The following is a 24,038-nucleotide window of genomic DNA, read 5'->3' as shown; positions in this document are numbered from 1 at the left end:
GTGAGTTACCTGAACTACATCTCCCATGAGGCACTTCGGCAGCACATCCAAGTTGAAATGCTTTGATTTTGGACACTCGGATTTTGATGGAAAAATCGAAGCTTCCCATGGAACGCAGGTGCATTGCACAGAAACCTCTGTTTAGTCAGAAACCCAATTTTCTGTTTATAACCCCGCCAAAACCCAAACCTAGTTCTGATGGAAAATTTTCAACATGCCTATTGTGAACTCTGCGGGGTCCCCCTCTGGGTACATGATGGGGTGGGTGTGGAATCCCCCATTTGGACGTCTGAGTGGGGGGACAGGTTGCTGAAATCCCCATCTGCGTGTTTGGGGGTTGGGGGTCTTTTATGTGTATTTGGAGAGGGTGGCAGTGGACAGCAAGATCCCCATCTGGGCATGTCATTTGCATGCCAGACTCCCCTGTGGGGATTGAGATGAACCCACCCCTGGAGCAAGGCCCTGCTCTTGTCTCCTGTTGTGCGGCAAGGCAAGGAGCCTGACCCCTAGCAGGTTGGAGAGAAGTTCTGCAGACTCCATTTGGGTTTGTGTCTCCCCTCCCTGAAATCTCTCTGCCTTTGTCCCCTGGCTGCCAGATCACGGAGGGGGTGAAGCCCACCCTTTCTGAACTGGAGAAGTTTGAGGACCAGCCGGAAGGCATTGATCTGGAGGTGGTTACCGAAAGCACAGGTACGTGGAAGTGACTCCTGCGCAGCAGGGAGTCCATCTAGCCCATGCGGCTCAAGGGGGTTTGGTCTCTGTCTTGCCCCTGAGTCCGCAGGGGGCCGTGCTGTAGGCATGTATGGGGCTGCTGCTGCCTGAGAGTGGCGCCCTCCCTGCGAGTCACGGTGCTCTCCGTTGGGCAGGGAAGGAACGGGAACACAACTTCCAGCCTGGCGACAACGTGGAGGTATGCGAAGGGGAGCTGATCAACCTGCAGGGCAAGATCCTGAGTGTGGATGGCAACAAGATCACCATCATGCCCAAGCACGAGGATCTCAAGGTACGAGGTGGGCGGCGCTGCCCTGGGCTTGCATCCAGGCACTCTGGCTGCCAAGGGGGATGGAGGAGACCAAGTGCAGGCTTGGCAGGGGGGTGTGTGTACCTGGCTGTACCTAGAGGGGCTGCAGGATCTCTGCATTCCTGGATGCTGTGCCTGTGGTCCCTGGCATCTCCAGGATTAGCCCAGGAACGTAAAACAATACAGCTGTGAGCTCTGCAGCAGGCAGTGCCTGCATCCTGCTATCACCCCCCTCCTGTCCATCTTCTGCCTCCTGTCCTGACTCCGTTCCCCCTCCACCCAGGACATGCTGGAGTTCCCGGCTCAGGAGCTGCGCAAGTACTTCAAGATGGGAGATCACGTCAAGGTGATCGCCGGGCGCTTTGAGGGTGACACGGGGCTGATCGTGCGTGTGGAGGAGAACTTTGTCATCCTCTTCTCAGACCTCACCATGCACGAGGTGAGCGGGGCAGTGGCAGAGCTCCGGGCACTTCCCTCTTCCCGTCCCCTCCCTGGGGCTGCTCACTCACTCGCTTCCCCTCTTCCAGCTCAAGGTGCTGCCTCGGGACCTGCAGCTCTGCTCCGAGACGGCCTCTGGTGTGGATGTGGGCGGGCAGCACGAGTGGGGCGAGCTGGTCCAGCTGGATCCCCAGACTGTCGGGGTTATTGTCCGCCTGGAGCGGGAGACCTTCCAGGTGGGTGTGCGTTGCTCTCCCGGCATTGGGCACCGAACTGTCTCACTGGAGCACTAAGGAGGCAGCTCAGAACCTTTGCCGGGAGCTGCTGGCTTCTCTGTAGGTAGGTTCTGCAGCAGAAGAAACCTAGCGTTTACCCTGGATCAGACCAAAGGTCTGGGCAGTCTGGTATCCTACCGCTGCCGTGGGCCCATGCCCGATCCCTCCAGCAGTGCACACCTCACCAGCTGAGCAGCTGGGAAGGAGAATTCCTTTCTGATCTCTTCAGTGTTTGGCTTCTCGCCCGCGAGTGATGTTCAGCGTAAAGATTAATGGTATCAAAATGATTCGGCCTGGCTCGAGGCCGGAATTCCTCATTCTGCCTGAAGCTGGGTTCCCGTTTCTCCCTCTTTGGTCTGACCTAGCTGCTCTGCTTCCAGGCCTGATGAGGAGGGGCTGCAGAGTTTGTTTTTTTCCCCCACATCCTTTGCAATCCTAACTGCCTGGGTTCTTTTCTCTGTGCTGCGCAAGAGGTCAGACTACGTAATCAGTGGTCCCATCTGGCCTTAATTACAAGGGCTCTAGTTCCTCTGGGCTGGTGGGTTGTTTTGGGGACTTGGGCCCCCCCGGACTCTTTATCTCTTGCCAGTGCCTCTAAGCCAGTCTCATAGACTCAGAGACTGGCAAGACCAGAAGGGACCATTGTGATCATCTGGTCTGACCTGCTGCACGTCGCAGGCCAGAGACCCACACCGATAGTGCACCCGTAACCTCTGGCTGAGTTATTGATGGCCTCGAGTCATGATTTAAAGACTTCAGGTTCCAGAGAACCCACCATTTACTCAGTTCAAACTAGCATGTGACCCTGGCCCCATGCTGCAGAGGAAGGGGAAAAGCTCTCTGGGTCTTTGCCAGTCTGACCTGAGGGGAAATTTCCTTCCCACCCCCAGCTATGGTGATTCCCCACTCTTCCCTCCCCAACCCCTGTGCAGGTCCTGAACATGTATGGCAAAGTGGTGACGGTCAGGCATCAGGCTGTGACGCGGAAGAAAGACAATCGCTTTGCCGTGGCCCTGGACTCGGAGCAGAACAATATCCACGTCAAGGACATCGTTAAAGTCATCGACGGGCCGCACTCGGTGAGGGGGGCGGGAGGGGCCTCCTGGTAGGCAGGCCATGGGCTTGTGGTGCGGAGGAGGGTGAAGAGCATAAGATCTCGTCTGCAGTCCCTGTGCCCCAGCGAGTGGAGGCCAGCGCCCTGCTGGGAGATCGTGCCACCTCTGATGGCACACTTGCACCTGGAGCTGGGCTGGGTTGGTACTTGAAGGGGAGAGATCATTGGGGGTGAGACGGGGGGAGAACCGGCAACTCGCTTAGCGTGCTGTCTTCCCTTGGAATCACTGTTGACCCCTGCGTGGGGCTCACCATGGGCCCCCTGTGGCCTGGCATGCAGCTGGAAGCATTATCTCAGTAAATAGACACCCTGACCATGGGGGGCCTTTAAAGACCCATGGCAGTTTTCACAAGAGTCTGTCTGTGGCCATGTTTCAACTCTGTTAATTTCCTCCACGTCCTTGGGTTCCTGTTGCAACTGGGTACAGTTTTGTTCTTCACTTCCTGTCCTAATCCCTTTGAGCAGCTTTGAACAGATGCGGCATTGGATTCCAGAGGTGGCTGCATGGCAGTAGTGGGTGAGGTGCTGTCTTCTCAGTGCCAAGGTGCAGGCTCTGGGGACTGGGAGCCTGACTGTTTCTCTTGACTATGTGGCGTGCCCTGCCCCCAGGAGGGTGTGAATTTGGCCTTCCTGCCTTGCAGCTGGGCTCTGGATGCAGCCCCAGCGTGCCTGGGCTAGAAGGGGTCCCCAGAATAACTGTCCTCGCTGCTTCTCCTTCCCCAGGGTCGCGAGGGGGAGATCAGACACCTCTTCCGCGGCTTTGGATTCCTGCACTGCAAGAAGCTAGTGGAGAACGGGGGCATGTTTGTGTGCAAGACTCGCCACCTGGTGCTGGCTGGGGGCTCGAAGGTACGTCACCTAGGGAGACGCCCGGGGCCTCACCATAGCTAGCATGACTGGTGGGACTTGCCTGAAGCAGACCACTGGCCTGTCCAGTGTCATGTCCTGCCTCCCTGTTGTACCATGAGCCTGTCTGTCCCGGATCTGCCTCCCCATCCCCATGAGGCTGGGTCAGGCTGCCTAGTTCCTGTCTCCAGTCAGCAGCTTTTGGGTTGTTCAAAGGAAGAGACACCCAATGTGGTTGCATTGGGAGGAGTGGATTTCTTCCAGCCTCTCAGCTGGCAAATGTTCCATGCCCTGTAATGTGAATCAGCAGCCCCTGGCAACTTACGGAGACAGCGTTATCTAGTGGCTAGAGTATGGCCCTCGGAAGCAGAACTCGTGTGTGACCCTGTGAGTCTCTCCCCGGGTGAGGTAGTTAGAGAAGTGTTTTGAGATCTTTGCCTAGAGAAGGGGAAAGAAAACTGCAGGCCGATTTGCCTTGCAGGAGCTGATGGGATGGGGCAGAGCCAGAGCCTCCTGTGGGCAGGGTGGACAATGTGTCCACATTTCCCTTCCCAGGGCATGGATCTGCTCCCTCCTCATTGGTTCTAGAGGAACATAGCACCCCCTTGTGTCACCCTGGCTCCTCCTTGGTTCATCACCAGGTTTCATCTCAGGGCCCCAGAGGGACTTTCCCTCCCCCACTCCCAGCTGTGTGTGGGGGAGATGAACCCAGAGATTCCTTCCTTCCCCTGGGAGTCCCAGCTCCACGGGAGGGTTCCCCTTCCTGCTCTCATGTGCTTTCCCTCTTGTAGCCCCGGGACGTCACCAACTTCACCGTCGGAGGCTTCGCCCCCATGAGTCCTCGGATCAGCAGTCCCATGCACCCCAGCGCGGCAGGTGGGTGTCCTGTGGGGCTGGGCCTCGGTTCGGGGATTTCTGTAGGGTCTGGCTCAGCCTCCAGTGTTCGTAGTGCCCCCGGCTGGCCCAGCACTACAGCGATGTACAGTCCTATATGGTGAGGTGGGGGGTCGGTAATGCTGGGGTGACGTGAGGCTGCAGCCCTGGGGGCACCGTCCTGCTCTGATCTCTGCCCTGCTCCACAGGTCAGCGAGGTGGCTTCGGCGGGGGCGGGATGAGCCGAGGCCGTGGGCGCAGGGACAACGACCTGATTGGGCAGACGGTCCGGATCTCCCAGGGACCCTACAAAGGTAATGGGCCAGTTGCCGGATGGGGCTGGTCCTCTCCCTTTTGTAGCAGGGCAGGAAGGGGCTGGAAGGTATCTGGCAGGTCTGTTCCATTAGAATGTGTCTGGGGGGTGGGGACGGGACTGCAGGCAGTGAGGAATTCCTGGGGGCAGCATGTCACCTTGCAGGGAGCACGGTCTAGTGGTTGGGGCCCAGAGGCGGGGGAGAGGGGGAGCTACTGGGTTCTCTTCCTGGCTGTGGGAGGGTGGTGGGGTCTAGTAGTTAGAGCAGGGAGTCAGTACTTATGGGTTTTGCTCCCACGCCTGAGCTTAGTCTCTGCTGTTAGTGGACAGCCCGTCTGTCCCTGCCATGCAGGGGAGTCCCTAAGGTGAGCTCCAAAGTTCAAACCCAGCCTGTGGCTGCCCCCTCCCTGTATTTGTTGAGCGAGGACCGAGTCGACCTGAGCTCTCAGCAGGTTCTTACCACAGAGCAGGGGAGCTCTGGATTTCAGCTGGTGCTCTGGCCACGTGCGCTTGGCTTTGGGAAGCCCGCAGGTCTGAATCCCCTGCTGGCCCGTGGCCCGTTTTCCAGGTGGCCCTTGGTGATGATCAGGCTGGGCACCCCCTGCAATGTACACTTAGGATCTCTGGGAGCTGCGTCAGGCTCGGAGAGCTGAGGCCTTGTTTCTTTTAGGCTACATCGGAGTGGTGAAGGATGCCACGGAGTCCACGGCCCGTGTGGAACTCCATTCCACCTGCCAGACCATCTCAGTGGATCGCCAGCGCCTCACGACAGTGTAAGTATGGCGGGCGGGGGAGACGGGGCTTGTTCTGGGGTGCCACTGCCTGCAAGCTGCAATCCTGGGCTGCTGGGGTCGGCTCTGGCCCAGATAGCTGCACCAATGACTGCACTCCTGTGTTTGTACCGCGCCTGGCGCACTAGGGGCCTGGTCTGTCACTGGAGCACCTAGAAAGAACATAAGAATGGCCGTACTGGGTCAGATCAATGGTCATTTTGGCCATTGTGGGAAGACAGGATACTGGGCTAAAGCCAGATGCTTCGGAGGGAAAGCCAGACCAGGGTAATTATCGAGGGATCCACCCCCTGTTGTCCAGGCCCAGCTTAGGGACATCCGGAGCATGGAGTTGTGTCCGTGAGCATCTTGGGTAATAGCCATTCGTGGACTGATCCTCCATCTCATTCGTTTTTGAACCCAGTTATACTTTTGGCTTCCCAACATCCCCTGGCAACGAGTCCGGCTCTGGGTCCTGGTCCGTGACTCAGGCTCCTAGGCTGTCAGCTGAGCCCCACAGTTGGGAACTGTGCTATAGGCTTGTCTTATGTGGGGCCCTGATCGGGGCAGATCAAGCCCAGAATGGAGGCTGGCGGCCCTGCACCGTGGTCGAAGCGAGTGCCCATCAGGCTGGGGGCAGAGATCACAGCGTCTCCCCCAGTTGGAAGGGGAGCAGAGGACCTGGGATGGCTCCTGGGCTACGGAGCTGCTAACCTCTAGGACCCTGGCTAAACCAGCCCGGATGGGTAGTGACCGGCAACTTGGTGCCCCCGGTGAGAAACTGGGCTTAGTTCAGTGCCCAGTGGCGCAGCACAGTTTGCACCCACCCTTGTTGGCTGCTTCAGCAGTCAGGGGAAAGCTGAGGCCCTCTAGTGGCGGGCAGAGCGAGCCAGTGTGCAGCAACTCCTCTCTCCCTGGCAGGGGTTCGAGGAGACCTGGCGGCATGACCTCCGCCTATGGCCGCACCCCCATGTACGGCTCGCAGACCCCCATGTACGGCTCCGGCTCCCGCACCCCCATGTACGGATCGCAGACTCCGCTACACGATGGTGAGTGAGCTGAGCTTGCTGCCACGGGGGCAGGGGGAATTGGGCCCTGGGTAGGAGGAGGATGGTAGGGGGCTCCCCGGAAACAGGTGAGGAGTAAGCTGTCCAGCCTTGCAGTCGACCCACTCTGTCCTGGTTCGTGCACAGCATGCTGCCCGTGCTCCCTCCCCACCTGATGGTGCTGGGTAATGGGGGAGCCTGATGGACCTGCGCCGCTCCCCCAGATCCCGGGAGGGGGTGAGATGGAAGAAGGGTGATGTAGGGCCCCTCCCCATCTCTGCTGCCCGGACACGGTGCTAACCAGGCGCGCGCTGGGCTCTTTCAGGCAGCAGGACCCCGCACTACGGCTCCCAGACGCCGCTGCACGATGGGAGCCGGACACCTGCGCAGAGCGGGGCTTGGGACCCCAACAACCCCAATACGCCCTCCAGGTTTGTGTCTCTCGCGCTAGTCTGGGGGGCAGGGGTGGAGGTGGGAGGGGTAGCTTTGACACGGTCAGCCACTAGGGGGCAGAGGTGTGTGGCATGATGGGAGCTATGGGTGGGAGAGGGGGCTGGGTGGGGGGGCTTCATGTGTCAGGAGCTCAAAGGGAACTCTGATTGGATGTGTGTGTGGTGCCCTCCGCTGGAGAGTGGAGAACTGACCGGGGCAGGGGGATTACTTCAGTGTGCTTCTCCGGGGAGCTGACAGGTGGGCTGCAGACGTCATTGTGTCTCCCACGTGCCGTGCGAATGATGCGTTTTCTTCCCCAGGGCGGATGAGGAGTTTGAATACGGCTTCGATGATGAGCCCACGCCCTCTCCGCAAGGCTACGGGGGGACCCCCAACCCCCAGACTCCCGGCTACCCTGACCCTTCGTCTCCGCAGGTCAATCCGCCGTACAATCCGCAGACGCCAGGGACCCCAGCCATGTGAGTGCGCGTGCCCCTGGAGGAGTGCGGGGGAGAGTCTCTGTGCCCAGCATTAGAGCAGAGCTGGGTGGCTACTTCCATGGGCCTTTTGCTTTCTAGCCATATCTTGGCCATTCCTCCCTCCTCGGTGGTGCACCCTGCTGCCTGATCCAACAAGAGGCCATGCTGCCTCCCAGGCTCTTGCGGTGACCCTGCTCGCTCTCCGGGCATGCCCATCCGGAAGGGAGATCTGCCTGCTGGAGCTTGGCAACAGACCCCTACCTTGTTTCCGGGATCCGATTGTGTTTCTATGCTCGTGGTGCTGCCAGTCCAGGAAAGGAACGGAGCAGATCTCTGATCCCCGTGTCTGTGGCTCCATGGACTGATCTCTTAGGGCAGGAGGACACGGAGAGGAGCCTCGCTGGGTTCCTGGTTCTGTTCCTACCCCCCCTCCTCACTGCCCGTCTCTTTTCATTGCAGGTACAACACCGACCAGTTTTCGCCATACGCTGTTCCGTCTCCTCAGGGCTCCTATCAGCCAAGCCCCAGCCCTCAGAGTTACCACCAGGTGGCACCTAGCCCTGTAGGCTACCAGAACACCCACTCGCCAGCCAGTTACCACCCGACCCCATCGCCCATGGCATATCAGGTACCCTCCAAGCTCCTTAATGTGTAAAACGCCAGGCTGAGCTGCAAATTGCAGTTGGCTTTGCCAGAATCTTGATGGCCCTGTTCCAATGGGAATTCCTGCTGTGGCCGTGAGGGGCTCATGTTGGAGAGTAGAGACCTCTAACTCTCTGCTGCTTCTTCCTCACAGGCCAGCCCCAGTCCGAGCCCAGTGGGCTACAGCCCCATGACGCCAGGGGCTCCTTCTCCAGGGGGTTACAACCCTCACACCCCCGGCTCTGGCATTGAGCAGAACTCCAGCGACTGGGTCACCACCGACATCCAGGTCAAAGTTCGAGACACCTATGTGGACAGTCAGGTGGTGGGGCAGACGGGAGTCATCCGCAGCGTGACGGTGCGTAGAGGGGAGAGCGCTGCTTTTGTGTCTTTGGGCCAGGGAGCAACCAGATGGGGCATAAGGGAGGATCTGATGGGTGTAATTACTAACGAAGAGGATGAAATAATTAAGGGTGAAATTAATCAAACGCTGGCTAGGCACCAAGGAAAGCATCCTGAAAGCGAGAATTACTGTGCTATGGAATTGTCCTGGGAGCAACCCCTGGGGCCTCTTTAATTAAGACTAGGAGAAGCCTGGAGAATATTGCTGTAGAGAACAGCCCTGCCTGGAGCGGTGGATTAGAAGCAAGAACTCAGGCTGCCGTCACTTCTGAATTCTCTGTCTGATCTAATTCAGGGTACTTGTAGCTTCAAGGTCTGGCTCGTGCAGGTGTTGGGAAGAGGGGGTGTGTGAAGAAACCCAGTTAGTCAGACCAAATTACTGCCTGTGTGCATGGCTGTATTGGGTCCGGTGTCTGTCCTCCAATGTTTATCCCTCCCCCATGCATACATAAGGTAGATAAGAACGGCCAGACTGGATCAGACCAAAGGTCCATCTAGCCCAGTATCCTGTCTGCTGACAGTGGCCAACGCCAGGCGCTCCAGAGGGAATGAACAGAACAGGCAATCAGCAAGTGATCCATCCTCCCAGCTTCTGGCAAACAGAGGCTCAGGATGTGTGAGCAGGTTTGAATTGTGCAGGATAGTGCATAGGAGGCAGAGAACAGAGGGAGGGACATAGAGAACAGTGGTGCCAACACGTGGTGCAGTGAATAACCAAATGCGTCCAGTTGCAAGGCCAGTAAGGGGGGGAGGGAAAAGTTAAGGGAGGAAGATGAGTTGTAAGAACACACTCGGTTAGCAGCAAGTGCGCATGCGAAGGCCTTTGACACCACAAGCTGCAGAGGAGAAGGCTCTTGTATCCACCTTTCTGCGGCACACCTGTGTGCGGGTAACAGCAGTATCAAAGTGCTAGCCACTTGGGTGGCTACCCCTTGCTGAATACTGGGCTGATGTGTGTATGCAGGTGTTTGTTGACTTGCCTGAGCTAGATCAGAGCCCACCTGTGCTGCAATCAGACCTGCGTTTGCAGCGGGGAGGTACCCTAAGTGGCTATTGAGGGGGAAACAGAGTTTCTTGAGGATCATTTGGAACCTTCCTGGAATTCCGGAGGGTTCGCATCCCGGGGTGGGAAGAGATGAATTCTCGGCTTTGCGTTTGAGCTCAGGCGTGCTCTACAAAGGGGTTTGAAAGAGCCCTTTGGCTTGGTGTCGGTGCCTGACCGGGCTGTCTTCTCCTGTCAGGGCGGAATGTGTTCAGTCTACCTGAAGGACAGCGAGAAGGTGGTCAGCATTTCGAGTGAGCACCTGGAGCCCGTCATACCAACGAAAAACAACAAGGTACATTAACGCCAACCCATCTGTCTGGCCGCTCGGATCAAATCACATCTCTAGCCTCTCCGGTGGTTGGATTATACTGTCCTACACAGAACCTGGTTCTGTAGGTCTGTGTTGGGTCTTGATTACGAGTAATTTGCTCCTGGTTGGTGCGGTACTGCCTATGGGCCAGCCATGCTGCTGTGCAAACGACCAGGCAGTGGCCCTGGCCTTAGATTGTTAGGAGTACAAGGGGAGGGAATTGTCCCAGTTAGTTGCAATATGTCCCACGAAAATAGTCCCTAATCAAGCAGTTATAACAACCATCCCTTGCTCTTACCTAGCGCTTTCCATCAGCAGACCTCAAAGCGCTTTACAAAGGAGGTCACAGTCATCATGCCAGTTTTCCAAGTGGGGAAACTGAGGCACAGGAGGATGTGGGGAAGAATGAATTTTTCATGGTCACCCAGGAAATTTTATTCTGTCTGTACAGAGCCCGGCACAATGGGTCCATGACTCTGGCTCTTAGGTGCTCCTGCAATACAATCATCCTCCATGGAGAAGTTTTTAGACTGTGAGCTCAATGGGGCTGGGACCAAGCTGTCTTCTATGCTTGGGAACACCTGGCATGCTGTGGCACCACCAGAAAGAAAGAATAGTTCCTTTGCCAGTTATGCTTGTCTGGGCCCTGCATCGCAACTAATAGCCTTTCCAAGCTGCAGAGATGATGAATATTAATGTTCTAGACACGGAGTAAGAGAGCAGCCCTGTTCTGAAGAGCTTCTAGTCTAAATAGACTAGACGTGGAAATGAAGACTGCCTGCTTTCTCTGAGGCCACCTTGATGTCTGTTCTTAGGGTCTCCTCCAACCCTGAGCTCACCCGACTGGCTCCCTTGTTTATCTGAACATTTCACTTATCTCCACCAGCCTGGAGCTAATCAGGATTGTACTGAGCAATACATGTGGTGGGGTGGGTTGTTCGTATGCCTAGAGAGGAAGGATGGTCTAGTGATTAGGAGGCTAGTCTGGGATTCTGGAGAGCTGGGTTCAGTTTTCACTTGGGCAAATCACTTTGACTCTCTGGGCCTCAGTTTTCCCCATCTGTACAATGGGGATAATACTAATACTAGCTAGGTTTCTTTTAGCATTTTCCATCTCTGAATCCTAAAGCGCTGCCCTACATCCCAGGGGTTGGAAAGATAAATGCACTTAGGAGGCAGCCAGCTAAGGATCATAGATAGGAACTTATTGACCCTGTGCAGCCAGTCCTGTTTTCAAGCCATGCCCCTTTTACCCCACAGCAGACACAATCAGTTCTGACTTCCTCCATCAAATCTAGCAGAAGCATAATCCCATTGCCCCTCAAGCTCCTGTGCTTGCTTTCTCCAGGTGAAGGTGATCCTGGGGGAAGACCGGGAGGCGACGGGTGTCCTCTTGAGCATCGACGGAGAGGATGGCATCGTCCGCATGGACTTGGAGGAGCAGCTCAAGATCCTCAACTTGCGGTTCCTGGGCAAGCTGCTGGAGCCTTAGGGCCAGGGCTTTTTAGCAGTTGACCAGAGACTGGTTCAACGTGTCCTTGTACAGAGTTTGGGGGGCGGGGTGGGGGGTTGCTGCTTTTTTTTTTTTTCCCCCTCCAGAACAGCTGGTGGTTGTTTTGGGAGTTTTGTTTTTATTTGTAATGCTGCAGTTATGTCTCCTGAGTAAATTGGGACTGGAGTAGGAAAAACAGTGTGTGCGCACGTGTGGGGAGGGCAGAGAGTTAGGTCCCGTAGCACTAAATGCGCTTCATCTCTTTCCTCTTGAAAAAGGAAACCCCTTGCTGTGCCTGCGTTTCAATAAAATCCATCTGTCCCATGCCCCCCGCATGTGCTTGGTCTGTATCACCGGATGCAATAGGCCTCCTGGATCCTAGGCCACGGTCATAGGAATGGCTCAAATGCAGCCTGCCGGACGGATGAACGAGAATGAAACAGCTTGATCTTGTCTGAGCGTCACTTTTTTTTTTCCCTTTGCCTCCTATTATCCTATGAAATAAACAAAGGGAAATCGTAAAACATCCAACGAGACAAGAGGAAGGAACAGAATCCAAAATAAGGAAAGATCTAAATGTTCTTTAGCCAGTTAAGTTCGATATATGCAAGTCAGGAGGGTCTGATGAAATTGCTTCAGTTAGTTCCTTACACACCTTAGGGTCAATCTCAGAACCATTAGCAGTGATCTTCAAGAACTCCTGGAGGAGTTGAGGTTCCAGGGGACTGGAGAAGGGCAGATATGGTACCTAACTTTAAAAAGGGGAACAAAGAGGACCTGGGGAATTTGTAGGCCAGTCAGCCTATCTTCGATACCTGGAAAGACATTGGAACCAATTGTTTAATCCGTTTGTAAGCACCTAGAGCAGGGGTAGGCAACCTATGGCATGTGTGCTGAAGGCGGCACGCGAGCTGATTTTCAGTGGTACACTGGCTGGGTCCTGGCTGCCGGTCTCGCGGGCTCTGCATTTTAATTGAAGCTTCTTAAACATTTTATAAACCTTATTTACTTTACATACAATAGTTTAGCTTTATATTATAGATTTATAGAAAAGAGACGTTTAAAAACGTTAAAGTGTATGACTGGCACGCGAAACCTTATATTAGAGTGACTAAATGAAGACTTGGCACAGCACTTCTGAAAGGTTGCTGACCCCTGACCTAGAGGATAATGGGTGGAGAGATAGCTCAGTGGTTTGAGCATTGGTCTGCTAACCCCAGGGTTGTGAGCTCAATCCTTGAGGGGGCCATTTAGGGACCTGGGGCAAAAACCTATCTGGGGATTGGTCCTGCTTTGAGCAGGGGGTTGGACTAGATACCTGCTGAGGTCCCTTCCAACCCTGCTATTCTATGATAAGGAACAGCTAGCATGGCTTTAAGAGTAAATCATGCCATGCGAAGCCAACCTTATTTTCTCCTTTAATAAGGTTATTGGCCTAGTGGATGGGGTTGGAGGGGAATTTGTAGATGCTTGATTTGATGAAGGCATTTGACAGTCCTCCATGACATTCTCATAAGCAAATGTGGTCTAGATGAGATTATTCTACGATGGGTGCACAATTGGTTGAAAGACTGTACTCAGAGTAGTTATCAGTGTTTTGTCAAATTCAGGGAGTTTATGTAGTGGGGTCCTGCTTGGGTCAGTCCTGGGGCTGGCACTATTCAATATTTTCATTAATGATGTGGATAATGGAGTGGAGAGTATACTTACCAAAGTTACAGATGACACCAAGCTGGGAGGGGTTGCAAACACTTTGGAGGGCAGGATTAGAATTCAAAAAAACTTGACAAATAGGAGAATTGGTCTGAAATCAACATTATGAAATTCAATAAAGACACATGCAAAGTATGTCGCTTAGGAAGGAAAATTCAAATCCCAGATGGGGAACAACTGGCTAGGGGGTCATACTGCTGAAAAAGCTCTGGGGGTTATAGTGGATCACAAATTGATTGAGTTGTCAATGGGATGCAGTTGTGAAAAAGGCTGATATTCTGCATTGTATGGACAGAAGTGTTGTATGTAAGCCATGGGAGGTAATGGAACCCCGCTCTACATGGCACTGGTGAGGCCTCAGCTGGAGTGCAGTGTCCATTTCTGGGTGCCATACTTTAGGAAAGAGTTGGATAAAGTGGAGAGAATCCAGAGGAGAGCAGCAAAAACGATCAACAGTTTGACCTGACCTGTGGGGAAAGGTTAAAAAAAAATGGGTGTGTTTAAAGCCTTGAGAAAAGAAGACTTGCAGGGGACCTGATAACCAGATAAGGGCTGTTCTGAAAAGGATGGTGATCAATTGTTCTCCAGGTCCTCTGTTGGTAGGACAAGAACAATGGGTTTAATCTGCAGCAAGGGAGATTTAGGTGAGATATTAAGACAAATTTTCTAACTCTCAGGGGAGTGAAGGTCTGGAACAGGCATCTAAAGGAGGTTGTGGGATCCCTGTCACTGGAGGTTTTTCAGAACCATTCCCCTGACTTTCTTTCATGTCTAATCACTGCTTTAAATCCAGTCCAAGTAGCTGAATGTTCTTGAAACAGCTGATGGCTGTTTGCTGACCCACAGGCAAAATTACCTGGTGCAGAGTTGGCCACCTCAGCACCATTTTTACATTTTCCCCCAAGTTGGCCAGCGATTACAGACTGAGTCACTTTCACTCTTGATCTAACGTGTTTCTCATTTTTATTTTCTGGTTCATATGCACCAGCTCAGGGCTGTAATAGAATCATAGAAGATTAGGGTTAGAAGAGACCTCAGGAGGTCATCTAGTCCACCCCTAACTAAATCATCCTAGCCAGGGCTTTGTCAAGCCGGGCCTTAAAAACCTTTAAGGATGGAGATTCCGCCACCTCCCTAGGGAACCCATTCCAGTGCCTCACCACCCTCCTAGTGAAATAGTGTTTCCTAATATCCAACCTAAACCTCCCCCACTGCAACTTGAGACCATTGCTTCTTGTTCTGAAGAAGCTGGGTTACATGTACCACAGGGGGAAGATTTTGTTTTTCACTGAGAATTATTTTTTCAAATGGAAAGATTTTGTGGGTGGTCTCACATTATGAATATATTAACTCTAATTTGGAGGCCACAGACCTAAGCCAGAGTCTTCCTTTGAAAGAATTTTCTCCCTTCACCAAAGAGTATCAGACAGGGATACTTCCTCTGTCGGGTTCTTTTATAAATTTGAATAAAGGGAAAAAAAGCTGTGATAAACTGTTGCCTCGCCACTCAGCCGGCAGTGAGTTTTGATGAGTATTGTTAAAAACCTTAACAGCAGAGGTTTGTAGAAAATTGTATTGCACTTGCTTTTATTTTCCTTGAAGAGGTGACATCAATTTGCAATTTTCAAGTAATTTCAGGTACTCTGCCATCCCTTGTTTCTGTCTGAAATACATACAGAAAAGCAGGGACTGTTGAGGGATCACTTCACCCGCTCCTGCAGTGAAACTACACCTGGGCTTGGACTGGGCAACTTTGGAAGAGGATCCAGTCAACTCTCCTGAACCACTTATAACATGACATGAGGAATATTATTTCCTCCAGTGTCAATTCAGTGGGTGGAGCAGGATAACTTAAATGTGTTCAGGCTGCGGTTGCAAAGTTTGAACTGTACAGTCTCCTTGATCAACAGGCTGTTTACAAGAGGAGCACATATTTGGCATGTAAGTGCATGTAGCCACAGCTTGTGAAAATGACCCTTAAAGCGCCGTCACTAGGTTTCAGAGTGAACACCGTTGTGAGATGAATGGAGTGTTCCACAGTTCTCAGAAAGGCTGCTTCAGGCTCACAGGTGAGGAAGTCATGTCTCTCCCCCCCCCCCCCCTTTGCACTGAAGTGGGTCAAAGGTTTTAATTCCAGGGACTGCTCAGATGCTGTAGCATTAAAATCCTGGGGCCCTGGCCTGTGCCCAGCTGCTAGGAGTGCGCCAGAGGAGCCTCTGGAAAAGGTGGGAACGCAAGGGCCAGAGCTGAGGTGCTAGTGGGACCTGGGAAAAATCAGCGCCACGCTCCCTCCCTTGCCCCCAGCCTCCTTCCTTCCAGCTTCAGACAGCGCGAAGGGAGCCACTATCCCCATGTGCCTCATTTGACCTTCGCCGGCTTCCGTTTGTCTCTCCCCTCCCCTTCCCCGCTCTGATTGGCTAGGTGGGCATCGGCCCCGCCTCCCTTCGCAGGGCAGGCGGGAGGGAGGTGTTTTGTAATTGGTTGATGTGACCTCTTAGCTCCGCCTCCTTTAGTTTGTCATTGGCCTGGCTCTCTTCCTCAGGGCCTGTGACTTGCAATTGGTTTACCTAGCCAAGGTGGGGGGGGTCAGTGCCGTTCCGATGTCTAATTGGTCGAAGGCCGCGGTGTGGGCGTTGCCTTTACGTATTTTAACTCTGATTGGCTGAGCTCCCCACCTCCTGTTCAATCCCACCGGCTACATCCTTGCTCCCCTCTCGCGCCTGGATTGGTGGTCTGGGCTCGACGCGCTCTGATTGGGCGGGAGGCGGCACCGCGCGCCTGCGCGCTGCCCTGCGGAGGAGGAAGATGGCGGCGGCGGCTCGCGGGCTGGTCGTGGTGGCGGCGTGCGGGGCCCGCGCGCTGAGGGGCGGCTGCTGCCGGCGGCTCCGGGCGGCCCCGGGCCGGTTCCTGAGCGCGGGGGCGCCGCAGCAGGGCGGGGGGGTGGGGCTGGCCGAGGCGCTGCTGCAGGACAAGCTCCGGCAGCACCAGCAGGTGAGGGGGCGGGGCTGCTAATGGGGGGGGCAGCGGAGGGGTGTCGTGGGGGGAGGGGATGGAGGGGCGGGGGTGTCGTGGGGGGATGGAGGGGGAAGGGTGGGGTTTGGTGGAGAGTGATGTGGGGTGGGGGTGTCTGGGGGGAGGGGGGATGGAGGAGAGGGGTGGGGGTGTGGGGGTGTCTGAGGAGAGAGGAGATGGAGGGGTGGGGGTGTCGATTGGTAGGTTCTCATGGGGGATTGGGAGCTGGTGTGTGGGGAGGGGGGTTATCATGGGGGAGGGAATATGTGTGGAGGTTATCAGTGGGGATGGTGTGTGGGGAGGAGGAGACGAGGTCACCGGGGGGTTATTAATGGGGGAGGGAAAGAGTATGTGTGGGGAGGGACCAGAGAGGGATTGAGGGGAGGGAGAAGAAATTAGAGAGGGGGTGGGAATTGTTATTGGGGAAGGAGAGGGAGGAGGAGTGAGAGGTGGGTAGTCTTCATTGCAAGGAAAGAGGGAGAATGGAAGAGGGGAGTGGGGTTGTTGATGAGGGGGGAGGATGGTGGGTGGGGGGACTGGGGAAGGGGGGGTTGATTGTGGGGGAGTTTAGGTGGTGGTGGGGGAAGAGGGGAGGAGGATGAGGTGTTTGTTGGGGAGATACTGTGATAAGAAAAGTAGTGTGTGTGTGGTGGTGGTGGGGCAGCCCTCAGGAGGGAGGGGGACAGATCAGATCAGATCCAGCACTGGGGGTTTGTCTGTTGGTGAGGAGGAGGATGCTAGGTGGGAGAACAGGAGGAATGAGGCTGTGAATGGGGGAAGATAGGAAGTGTGAGGGGGATATCAGTGAGCGGTTGGGGGCTGGAATTGGAGAAGGAATGGGGCTGGGTGGGGAGCAAAGGAGGGGTTGGGTGGATTGTAAGTAGGCTGGGAGGGAGGATGGATGGAGTTGGGGAGAGACCAGAGGGTGATTTGTCATTGATAGGAAGGGATGGGGTGTGAATTGTGAGAAGTTGGGGACCAAAGAAGGGAGAATTGGTGGTTGTCAGTGGGGGAGGGAGGTGTTGTATTACTTTAGATGGGACACAGGGGTCAAAGGTGTTAACATAATCCAGTCATTCTCCATCATTAAGTAGCGTTAAACAAGATCTGAGGTTTGGTATGCAGAGAGCTCAGCCTACTTAGTCCCATGGCTAACACACCATTAACAATCCTTTTAACCTTTTATGAAAGATACAGAAAAGAAGGAAAATCGGGTAAAGCATTCGAAACATAAAATACAAAATAGGCATCCCTTGTTCCCTGTCCCTTTTGACTGGAGAGAGCTTTTTAGGAGGAATCCCCCCTACTGTTTGACAGCTTCTTAGATGGTATCAGAGATGGTAATAACTGTCCTTTTGGAAGAAGCTTAGCTGAGAAGAGTTGAAGCTGCTGCTGTTAAAAGTCCGATCCTTTTCCACCCCAGATGGTGTTTGGGATTCAGCAGGAGCCTGTAGAGGTGGGAGTAGCATCTGTGTCCCTCTCTCTGGCCCTGTCTGATCAGGACATCTCTTAGACTCAGGATGACAAAGGCCCGGGGTCCCAGGAGATCATGAGGGCTGGGAGCTAAGATGGTGAAGCTCACTCCAGAAGCCAGTTTTTGTCCCGAAAGCCTTTCCTTAAGGACCCACAAAGAGAGCGATGGGTGGAATAACCTATCCTCTCTTATTTTGTCCATCAGTTAGTCCTAGTTTCTAACACACAGGCTTTGGTTCATTGATTTCTGGTTCTGCATTCTCCTTGTTTACCAGGCATTACCTTAACACAAGCCTTGAGTTATATCGGTTGGCCTTTTTGTTTGGACTAGTTCAGTCTTTCTGTCTCCCTTTCATACCTTTCCCCTTCAACACTTGTTGTTACAGGTTATTATGACATCTTATGAGCTTACCCTCACTTTTTACAGATAAACTCACTGTTGGGGTAAATCTGTAGACCGAGTTATTACACCTGGGGTGGGAGGGGGTGTATGTGCGGGGGGAGGACATTAGAAAAGGTTGAGGGCATTGTCAGTGGGAAGGAAGAGAGCATGGGGTGGAGCATTTGGGGGGGTGGAGGGAGAAAGAGAAGGGGGGATTATCAGAGAGTGGGAGAAGGGTAGTGAGGTAGGTTGTTAATGGGCAGGACCAGAAATGGCTGGCAGGGGATTAGAGTGGGGGGCTTGTCAGTGGGGGCAGGAAGGATGGTGTTTGGGGAAGGTTGAGGATTGGGAAGGGCATGGTTGTGGGGGGTGTGAGGGGAAGGCTCGAGGTTGCCATCCAAAGGGAAATGGGGCTGGGAAGAGATGGGGAAGTAAAAGCAGAGAGGGAGGTTCTGAATTGGTTGGAAGGATGGTGTATGGAGAGTTGAAAGACAGGGATTTGATGATGGGGTCTGATGGAGTTGGGGAGCATGGGGGCAAGGGGAGGGATTAGGGAAAAGGGAAGTTGGTCTTGTCTCATCTAGTGATCTGTCTGGCATACTGTCAGGGTACGTCTACACTACCGGCCGTATCGGCGGGTAGCAATCGATTTCTCGGGGATCGATGTATTGCTTCTCATCTAGATGCAATATATCGATCCCCGAACACGCTCCTGTCGACTCCGGAACTCTACCAACGCGAACGGCGATAGCGGAGTCGACAGGGGGAGCCGCGGACGTTGATCCCGCGCCATGAGGATGATAGGTAAGTCAGTCTAAGATGCTTTGACTTCAGCTACACTATTCACGTAGCTGAAGTTGCATATCTTAGATCGACCCGCCCGCCCCACCCCTCTCCCCAGTGTAGACAAGCCCTCAGAAATGGCCACCACTTGGCATTGAGAGGCAGGCATGACCTCAGCAGAAAGGTCATCAGGGCCTCTACCTGTCTGTCACAAAGTGACACTGCTGAAAGGCCTTGCAGAGTCAGCTTTGTCCTGTCCCAACTCAATGTGTGTCAGGCTCCAGAATTAATGCCAAGACCCCAAAACATCCCACAAGCAGGTTGTGGTAATTAGGATATTCCCAGGAAACCTGGGATGAGAGAGAATTCTTACTCTCCATCACTGTAACTTTCCTCTTGGCATTGGCACTTCCCTTGCTGTCCACTCACTCACTCTTTATGTGCCAGACTGTTTGCCTGGCGCATCTGACATGGTTTGGTCTGGTTAGTGTTTGGAGGAGATGCAACCAGGAAAATCCCAGGGTGCTGCAGGGAGCTGTGTGGATATCTCAGTGGGGGACGTGCTCATCTGCCTGTGCCAACCTCAGTGCCTTGACATGGTACTAGAGAGTGCTGGGTGGTTCAGGGACGTTGCTCTTTTTCAAATGAGATCTAGCCCAGAGGTCCTGACCACTTGAAAGCAGCACAGTTCCTGTGGTAGTTTTCAAAAGGGCAGCTGGGTGTTTAATCTTGGTCTCGTGCCCATATTTCTGCTTGGATAGTCATATTCGTCCATCCTACTTCTCAGTGGGTATGAGTCTTTACGGTGCTATTAGGCTTTTAACCACGGGAGTAAAAAGTAAACGTAGTGCTGTTTTTATAGTTGTCCCAGTTTTAATATCTCAGCTCTCTCAAATGGTTACTAAACACAATTGTATTCTGGTTAAGACTTGGCATTCAGATTTCAGGCTCAGGTGCAAACATTTCCCCAGTGGTTTATTTTAACCCTCCAAAAAGTAAGGGGAAAGTACCTGGTAGCAGAACTTTAAAGCAGTCTTGTAAAATTGTCATGAAAACGTACCATGCTAAGAACAAAACCCCACTGCCCTACCCTTGGCCATGACATCTGATCACTAATGAAAAAGCCTTGTACTTTACTCTGCCTAAGCAAATGGATGAGGATAATTTTGCAAGTCTGATGCTATTTTCTTGGGGTCAGGGGTTTTCTTCGGTTGGCACAACATTTGACAGTGTGTGTTTGTGCCTCATTAATAGTGCAGAGAAACCTTAGGGGAGACCAGTCTTCCCAGGCTGAGAAGGCTGGACTAGATGTGGGGTCAGAATGGGGGGCGGTGAGGGGATGGTGGTACTTTAACAACACTATCACGAGGTGCCATGCTCAGGGGATTGCACAAATCTTCCTCTTGGATGCTTGAGCAGCATAAAAATAGGTAACATTGTTGGCATTTAATTGCCTCATTGGGATTCAGAATTCCCTTCGGATGAATGAAGCAGTTAATGCTCCTTTTAGAGCTTTTGTTTCAGGCAGTCTGCATATTCAGGCAGACTCCACTGTATTGACTTACAGTCATTTCACATTTCGAAGGATCCGTCTATACCGTAAAGGCTGAAGAATTTGCTAATCTGATCTCTGGCTAGATGATGTAATGGATCCTGTCCATCTCTAGTTTCTCTGATTGTTAATTGCTTTCTTTATTCCTGTGACAGGTTCTGTAATCACGTTCTGGTACTAAACAGAAAGGCCAGTGGAATTTTTTCCCTAGAGGTTTTGAGTCCAGTGAGTCAGTTATTTGCCTGTGTGTGGTTCTCTTCTCTGTAGCTATGGACCTTGACTTCTGTCACTTTCACACCCACTAACTTAAATCTTTTCTCTTTTCCACCCTCTGTGGGTAGTCAACAGAGGGAGGAGATGGGAAAGGCTCCAGTTCTGATGAGCAGCAAGAGAAGAAACAGAAGGAAAATACAGCCTATGCCAAGAAAATGGTGCTCCGGATAGCAGGGCTAATGGGAGCTGGTAGCGGGATAGCAGTTATCTATATTTTTGGTAAGTTGTTCCAATCCATTTGGAATATAAATGTATTAACAATTATATAAAATGTCAGCAAATGTGTTATTCTCAGTGCTCTTCTGATTATTCTCTAGCAGCTGATTTCCCCCTGCCCAATAACTGGCTGTATTATTACCTTTCTTCCAAGGATTTCAAGGCTTTTACAAAAGCTTAGCTCACAACCCCATTGCAAGTCTGTGAAGGATAGTTATTCCTGTTGTATAGATGCTTAAGGTGCATGCCATTGACTTGCGTCACAAGAGTCGGTAGCAGGGTCAGGAATAGAACCCAGGAGTTCTGTTCTCTCCATTTGTGTTTAATTTTTACATTACCGTGGTGTTCAGAGATCCCAGTCAGGATCAGGGCCCCATCTGTAGAAGGGGAGCCAATGATCCTGACCTCCCTTGTAAATGGTACACCCCCAGACTCATTCAGTTCTTAAAGGACAACAAGAAGTCCGGTGGCACCTTAAAGACTAACAGATTTATTTGGTCATAAGCTTTCATGGGTGAAAAACCTCACTTCTTCAAATATTCTTAAAGGAACCCAGCATGGGAAATCTAACCCTGTCATTCCTTTTATGAGTGCCACATAAATTACTTTGAGATCTAAAAGCACTAAATAAAGTTAGGCATTTATTGTGCTAGGTGCTGTTCAAACACACATAGGTATGGTCCTTAGCCCAAAGAGCCTGCAATCTAATCCACTAGACCTCCCTTGCTTGATCTGTATAGATACTTACATGACACCCATCACTGTAGTATCCGACCTTCATGCAAAAGGTGTCTGGCCAGTCAGTTTAGCCGGGAAGGGGGTTTGTTGATATCCCAACATAGTACCAAGACTGCTAGTTTTTTTTTTAAAGGGATGCTTGTATTTTAATGGCAATTTTAAAAATGTTTTTTGGGAAACTTAGCATTGATATCTCTGGCACAGAACTGAGACCCATTAGTGAAACAGTCTATACTACTGCAGTCTGTTTATAATGTAGTCTTCTGTTTCCAGAGCTGTCAACATGGAATCCTTCGTGATCACTACCTTCACTTTATACCCTACTTATTGCACGATGTCGCACATGAATAAATGGAATAACTGCATCGTTGATTTGCGTTGGGTGCTTTCTGATCTGAACAAAGTGGGGGTGCAGGAACATCTTGTGCCACAACTTCTCAGGCTGGGGAAGTTTCTCTGCTCTCTGCAGAGATCTGTTTGTTGGGTTGAGGCCTTCACATTTTTAATGTGCCCGGGTGTACACATGGGTTCTGGGACCTGTTTGTAACTGTTCGTGTTGCACAGTGTTGGCTGATAAAGTGACTGATGTCTTCTTACTCTTCTGTTTTGCTGGCAGGTAGTAATTCAGTGGACGAGCAAGGGGCTAAGGTAAGGTGCTTTCTGTGTTCTTTGGCTTTTGCTCCTCATGATACAAGGGAATTGTCGGTAGAACTGCAGTGAACAACAGTGCTGTTTGCTCGGTGAATGTCACAAGAGGGCGCTGTTCTTATTTGAACATGTTCTGCATGGCTGCTTATGTCTGCACCAGGAATCCATAATAATCTTGCTTACATGAATGAATGGTACAAGATTAGGTTTATGGTTGGGGGTAGGGGGGTGTTCGTTAAATCAGCCAGTTACTCAGACAGTTATCACTGTTCTCTTAGTAGCTGGCCAGCTGAACTTTGTTGATTGGCTGTGATTTGGATTACTTCCTCCTTACCAAGTGAGGAGGAGACAGGAACAGTTCTCAGCCTAAGCCAGAGAGTCCAGTTTTAAGACAGACAGGCCCAGGGACCAGCCAAGAGGAGTGAAATAAGAATTGTTTCTGTGCACAGCTTGTGATTGTCTTGGTGCTGGCTGAGGTATAGGAGATCCTTTTAGTTCTATAGAGGCCGCTCACACTTGACTGCGTGGACCTCTTCAGTACAAGAAGCCTAATTACAGCATGGTGTGTGCACGCGCTCTGCGGTTTTGTTTTCTGGGGTTTTGTAAAGACCGTTCTGTAGTAGCTCCCGGTACACCCTTTAAATCCCATTCTTTCAGGGCCGAGTCCTGACAAGTGTCTTCTTCCCAGCAGGGGGCATGATGGTATTGAAGGAGCTTTGAGGTCTCCATCAGCGACATTGGCTTCAATTTCCACTGGGAAAGAATCAGAAAAAAATTTGATGTGTGGATCTCTGGGGATGTGCACTATGGGAAAGGATTATGTGCTAAGTAAAGGCAGGGTTTCGTAGTGTTGGGGCCAAAAGCTTTGAAATATCCTGGGTATTGGGTTTGACCTTGAAACTCCATGATGTTGGTTTGGGGGTACTGGGCTAGTTCAGGGATCTACATTTTTGCTCGACATGCGCTGTCCCGATGGGGACAGTGGTCATGGATCAAATAGTTCAGCAGAGTTCTCTTCACTGCATTCTAAATTCTCTCATTAGCGCTAATTCTGCTCAGTTGTTAAACGCAAGAAGGGAGAGAGAGTTCTCTAGCTTCGATAGGTCTTGCTCAGTTTTTCATAAGACCTTGCCCCATCTCTTTTGCAGCTGTCAACGGCTGTGTCCGTTCTTTGCAGGCTTCAGCCATTGCTCAAACTTGAATGGCTCTTACAGGCATAGCTGCAGGGAATTTCAGGTTCCTCACGCTCTCTCTGCGCTGACAACTAGTGGCACGACTGCAGACGTCAGTGCTGTGTGTGAAAGTGACTTGCTCCATGTGTAGTCGAACTCTTCTGCCAAACTGTCCATCTCCTCGTTACAAATGGAGTTTCTGGGACTCTGTTGTTGCCTCAGGGTGCAGGAGTCTTCGTTGGACAGCCTGTTGCAGTTCTCATCCCACTCCCTTTTGGGATAGAACTCGCTGTTACGCCTTCTCTGCCACTTGAACCATCTCTTAATCCAAAGGGGTTGGTTTGGTGGGTTTTTTATAGTAATATTTTAGTCTTCGTCTGAGGGTTCAGCCACCAAATTAGTATCAAGTGTGGCTTTCAGAGCATAGACTATGTCCGCAGCTGTCACCATCTTCCTCTTGGCATGTTCACTGGTCGATGGCCTTGTGGTTCATGTTCTCCAGGGAAGCCTTCCACACCTTTTGGGTCTCTTCATAAATCCGCCCTTAGAAGTGCATTGTACCCTCACAGCAATCCAGG

The 24,038-nt window shown here is 52.3% G+C and overlaps 2 protein-coding genes across 4 annotated transcripts in view; both read left to right on the top strand.

The window, feature by feature from the left end:
• The window catches only part of SUPT5H (SPT5 homolog, DSIF elongation factor subunit), a 28,978-nt gene extending 17,154 nt beyond the window's left edge, over positions 1–11,824 (top strand). For all 3 annotated transcript variants that reach the window (XM_050928417.1, XM_050928415.1, XM_050928418.1), the window contains 16 exons: positions 597–690; positions 867–1,003; positions 1,305–1,460; positions 1,549–1,695; positions 2,667–2,813; positions 3,572–3,697; positions 4,486–4,570; positions 4,777–4,881; positions 5,551–5,653; positions 6,572–6,699; positions 7,022–7,127; positions 7,449–7,607; positions 8,067–8,235; positions 8,404–8,607; positions 9,893–9,988; positions 11,355–11,824. In XM_050928417.1, coding sequence (XP_050784374.1) covers positions 597–690; positions 867–1,003; positions 1,305–1,460; positions 1,549–1,695; positions 2,667–2,813; positions 3,572–3,697; positions 4,486–4,570; positions 4,777–4,881; positions 5,551–5,653; positions 6,572–6,699; positions 7,022–7,127; positions 7,449–7,607; positions 8,067–8,235; positions 8,404–8,607; positions 9,893–9,988; positions 11,355–11,498 — 2,106 coding nt within the window. In that variant the 3' untranslated portion in view covers positions 11,499–11,824. The remainder of the gene's footprint in view (positions 1–596; positions 691–866; positions 1,004–1,304; positions 1,461–1,548; positions 1,696–2,666; positions 2,814–3,571; positions 3,698–4,485; positions 4,571–4,776; positions 4,882–5,550; positions 5,654–6,571; positions 6,700–7,021; positions 7,128–7,448; positions 7,608–8,066; positions 8,236–8,403; positions 8,608–9,892; positions 9,989–11,354) is intronic.
• A 4,177-nt stretch (positions 11,825–16,001) lies between these two features.
• TIMM50 (translocase of inner mitochondrial membrane 50) overlaps positions 16,002–24,038 on the top strand; it is a 53,468-nt gene continuing 45,431 nt past the window's right edge. The window contains exons 1-3 of the mRNA XM_050928586.1: positions 16,002–16,202; positions 20,755–20,905; positions 22,257–22,288. Coding sequence (XP_050784543.1) covers positions 16,017–16,202; positions 20,755–20,905; positions 22,257–22,288 — 369 coding nt within the window. The 5' untranslated portion in view covers positions 16,002–16,016. The remainder of the gene's footprint in view (positions 16,203–20,754; positions 20,906–22,256; positions 22,289–24,038) is intronic.

Source organism: Gopherus flavomarginatus, chromosome 18 (assembly GCF_025201925.1).
Source record: "Gopherus flavomarginatus isolate rGopFla2 chromosome 18, rGopFla2.mat.asm, whole genome shotgun sequence".
NCBI classification, from domain to species: Eukaryota; Metazoa; Chordata; order Testudines; family Testudinidae; genus Gopherus; species Gopherus flavomarginatus.
This window is presented reverse-complemented; position numbering and strand designations above follow the sequence as displayed.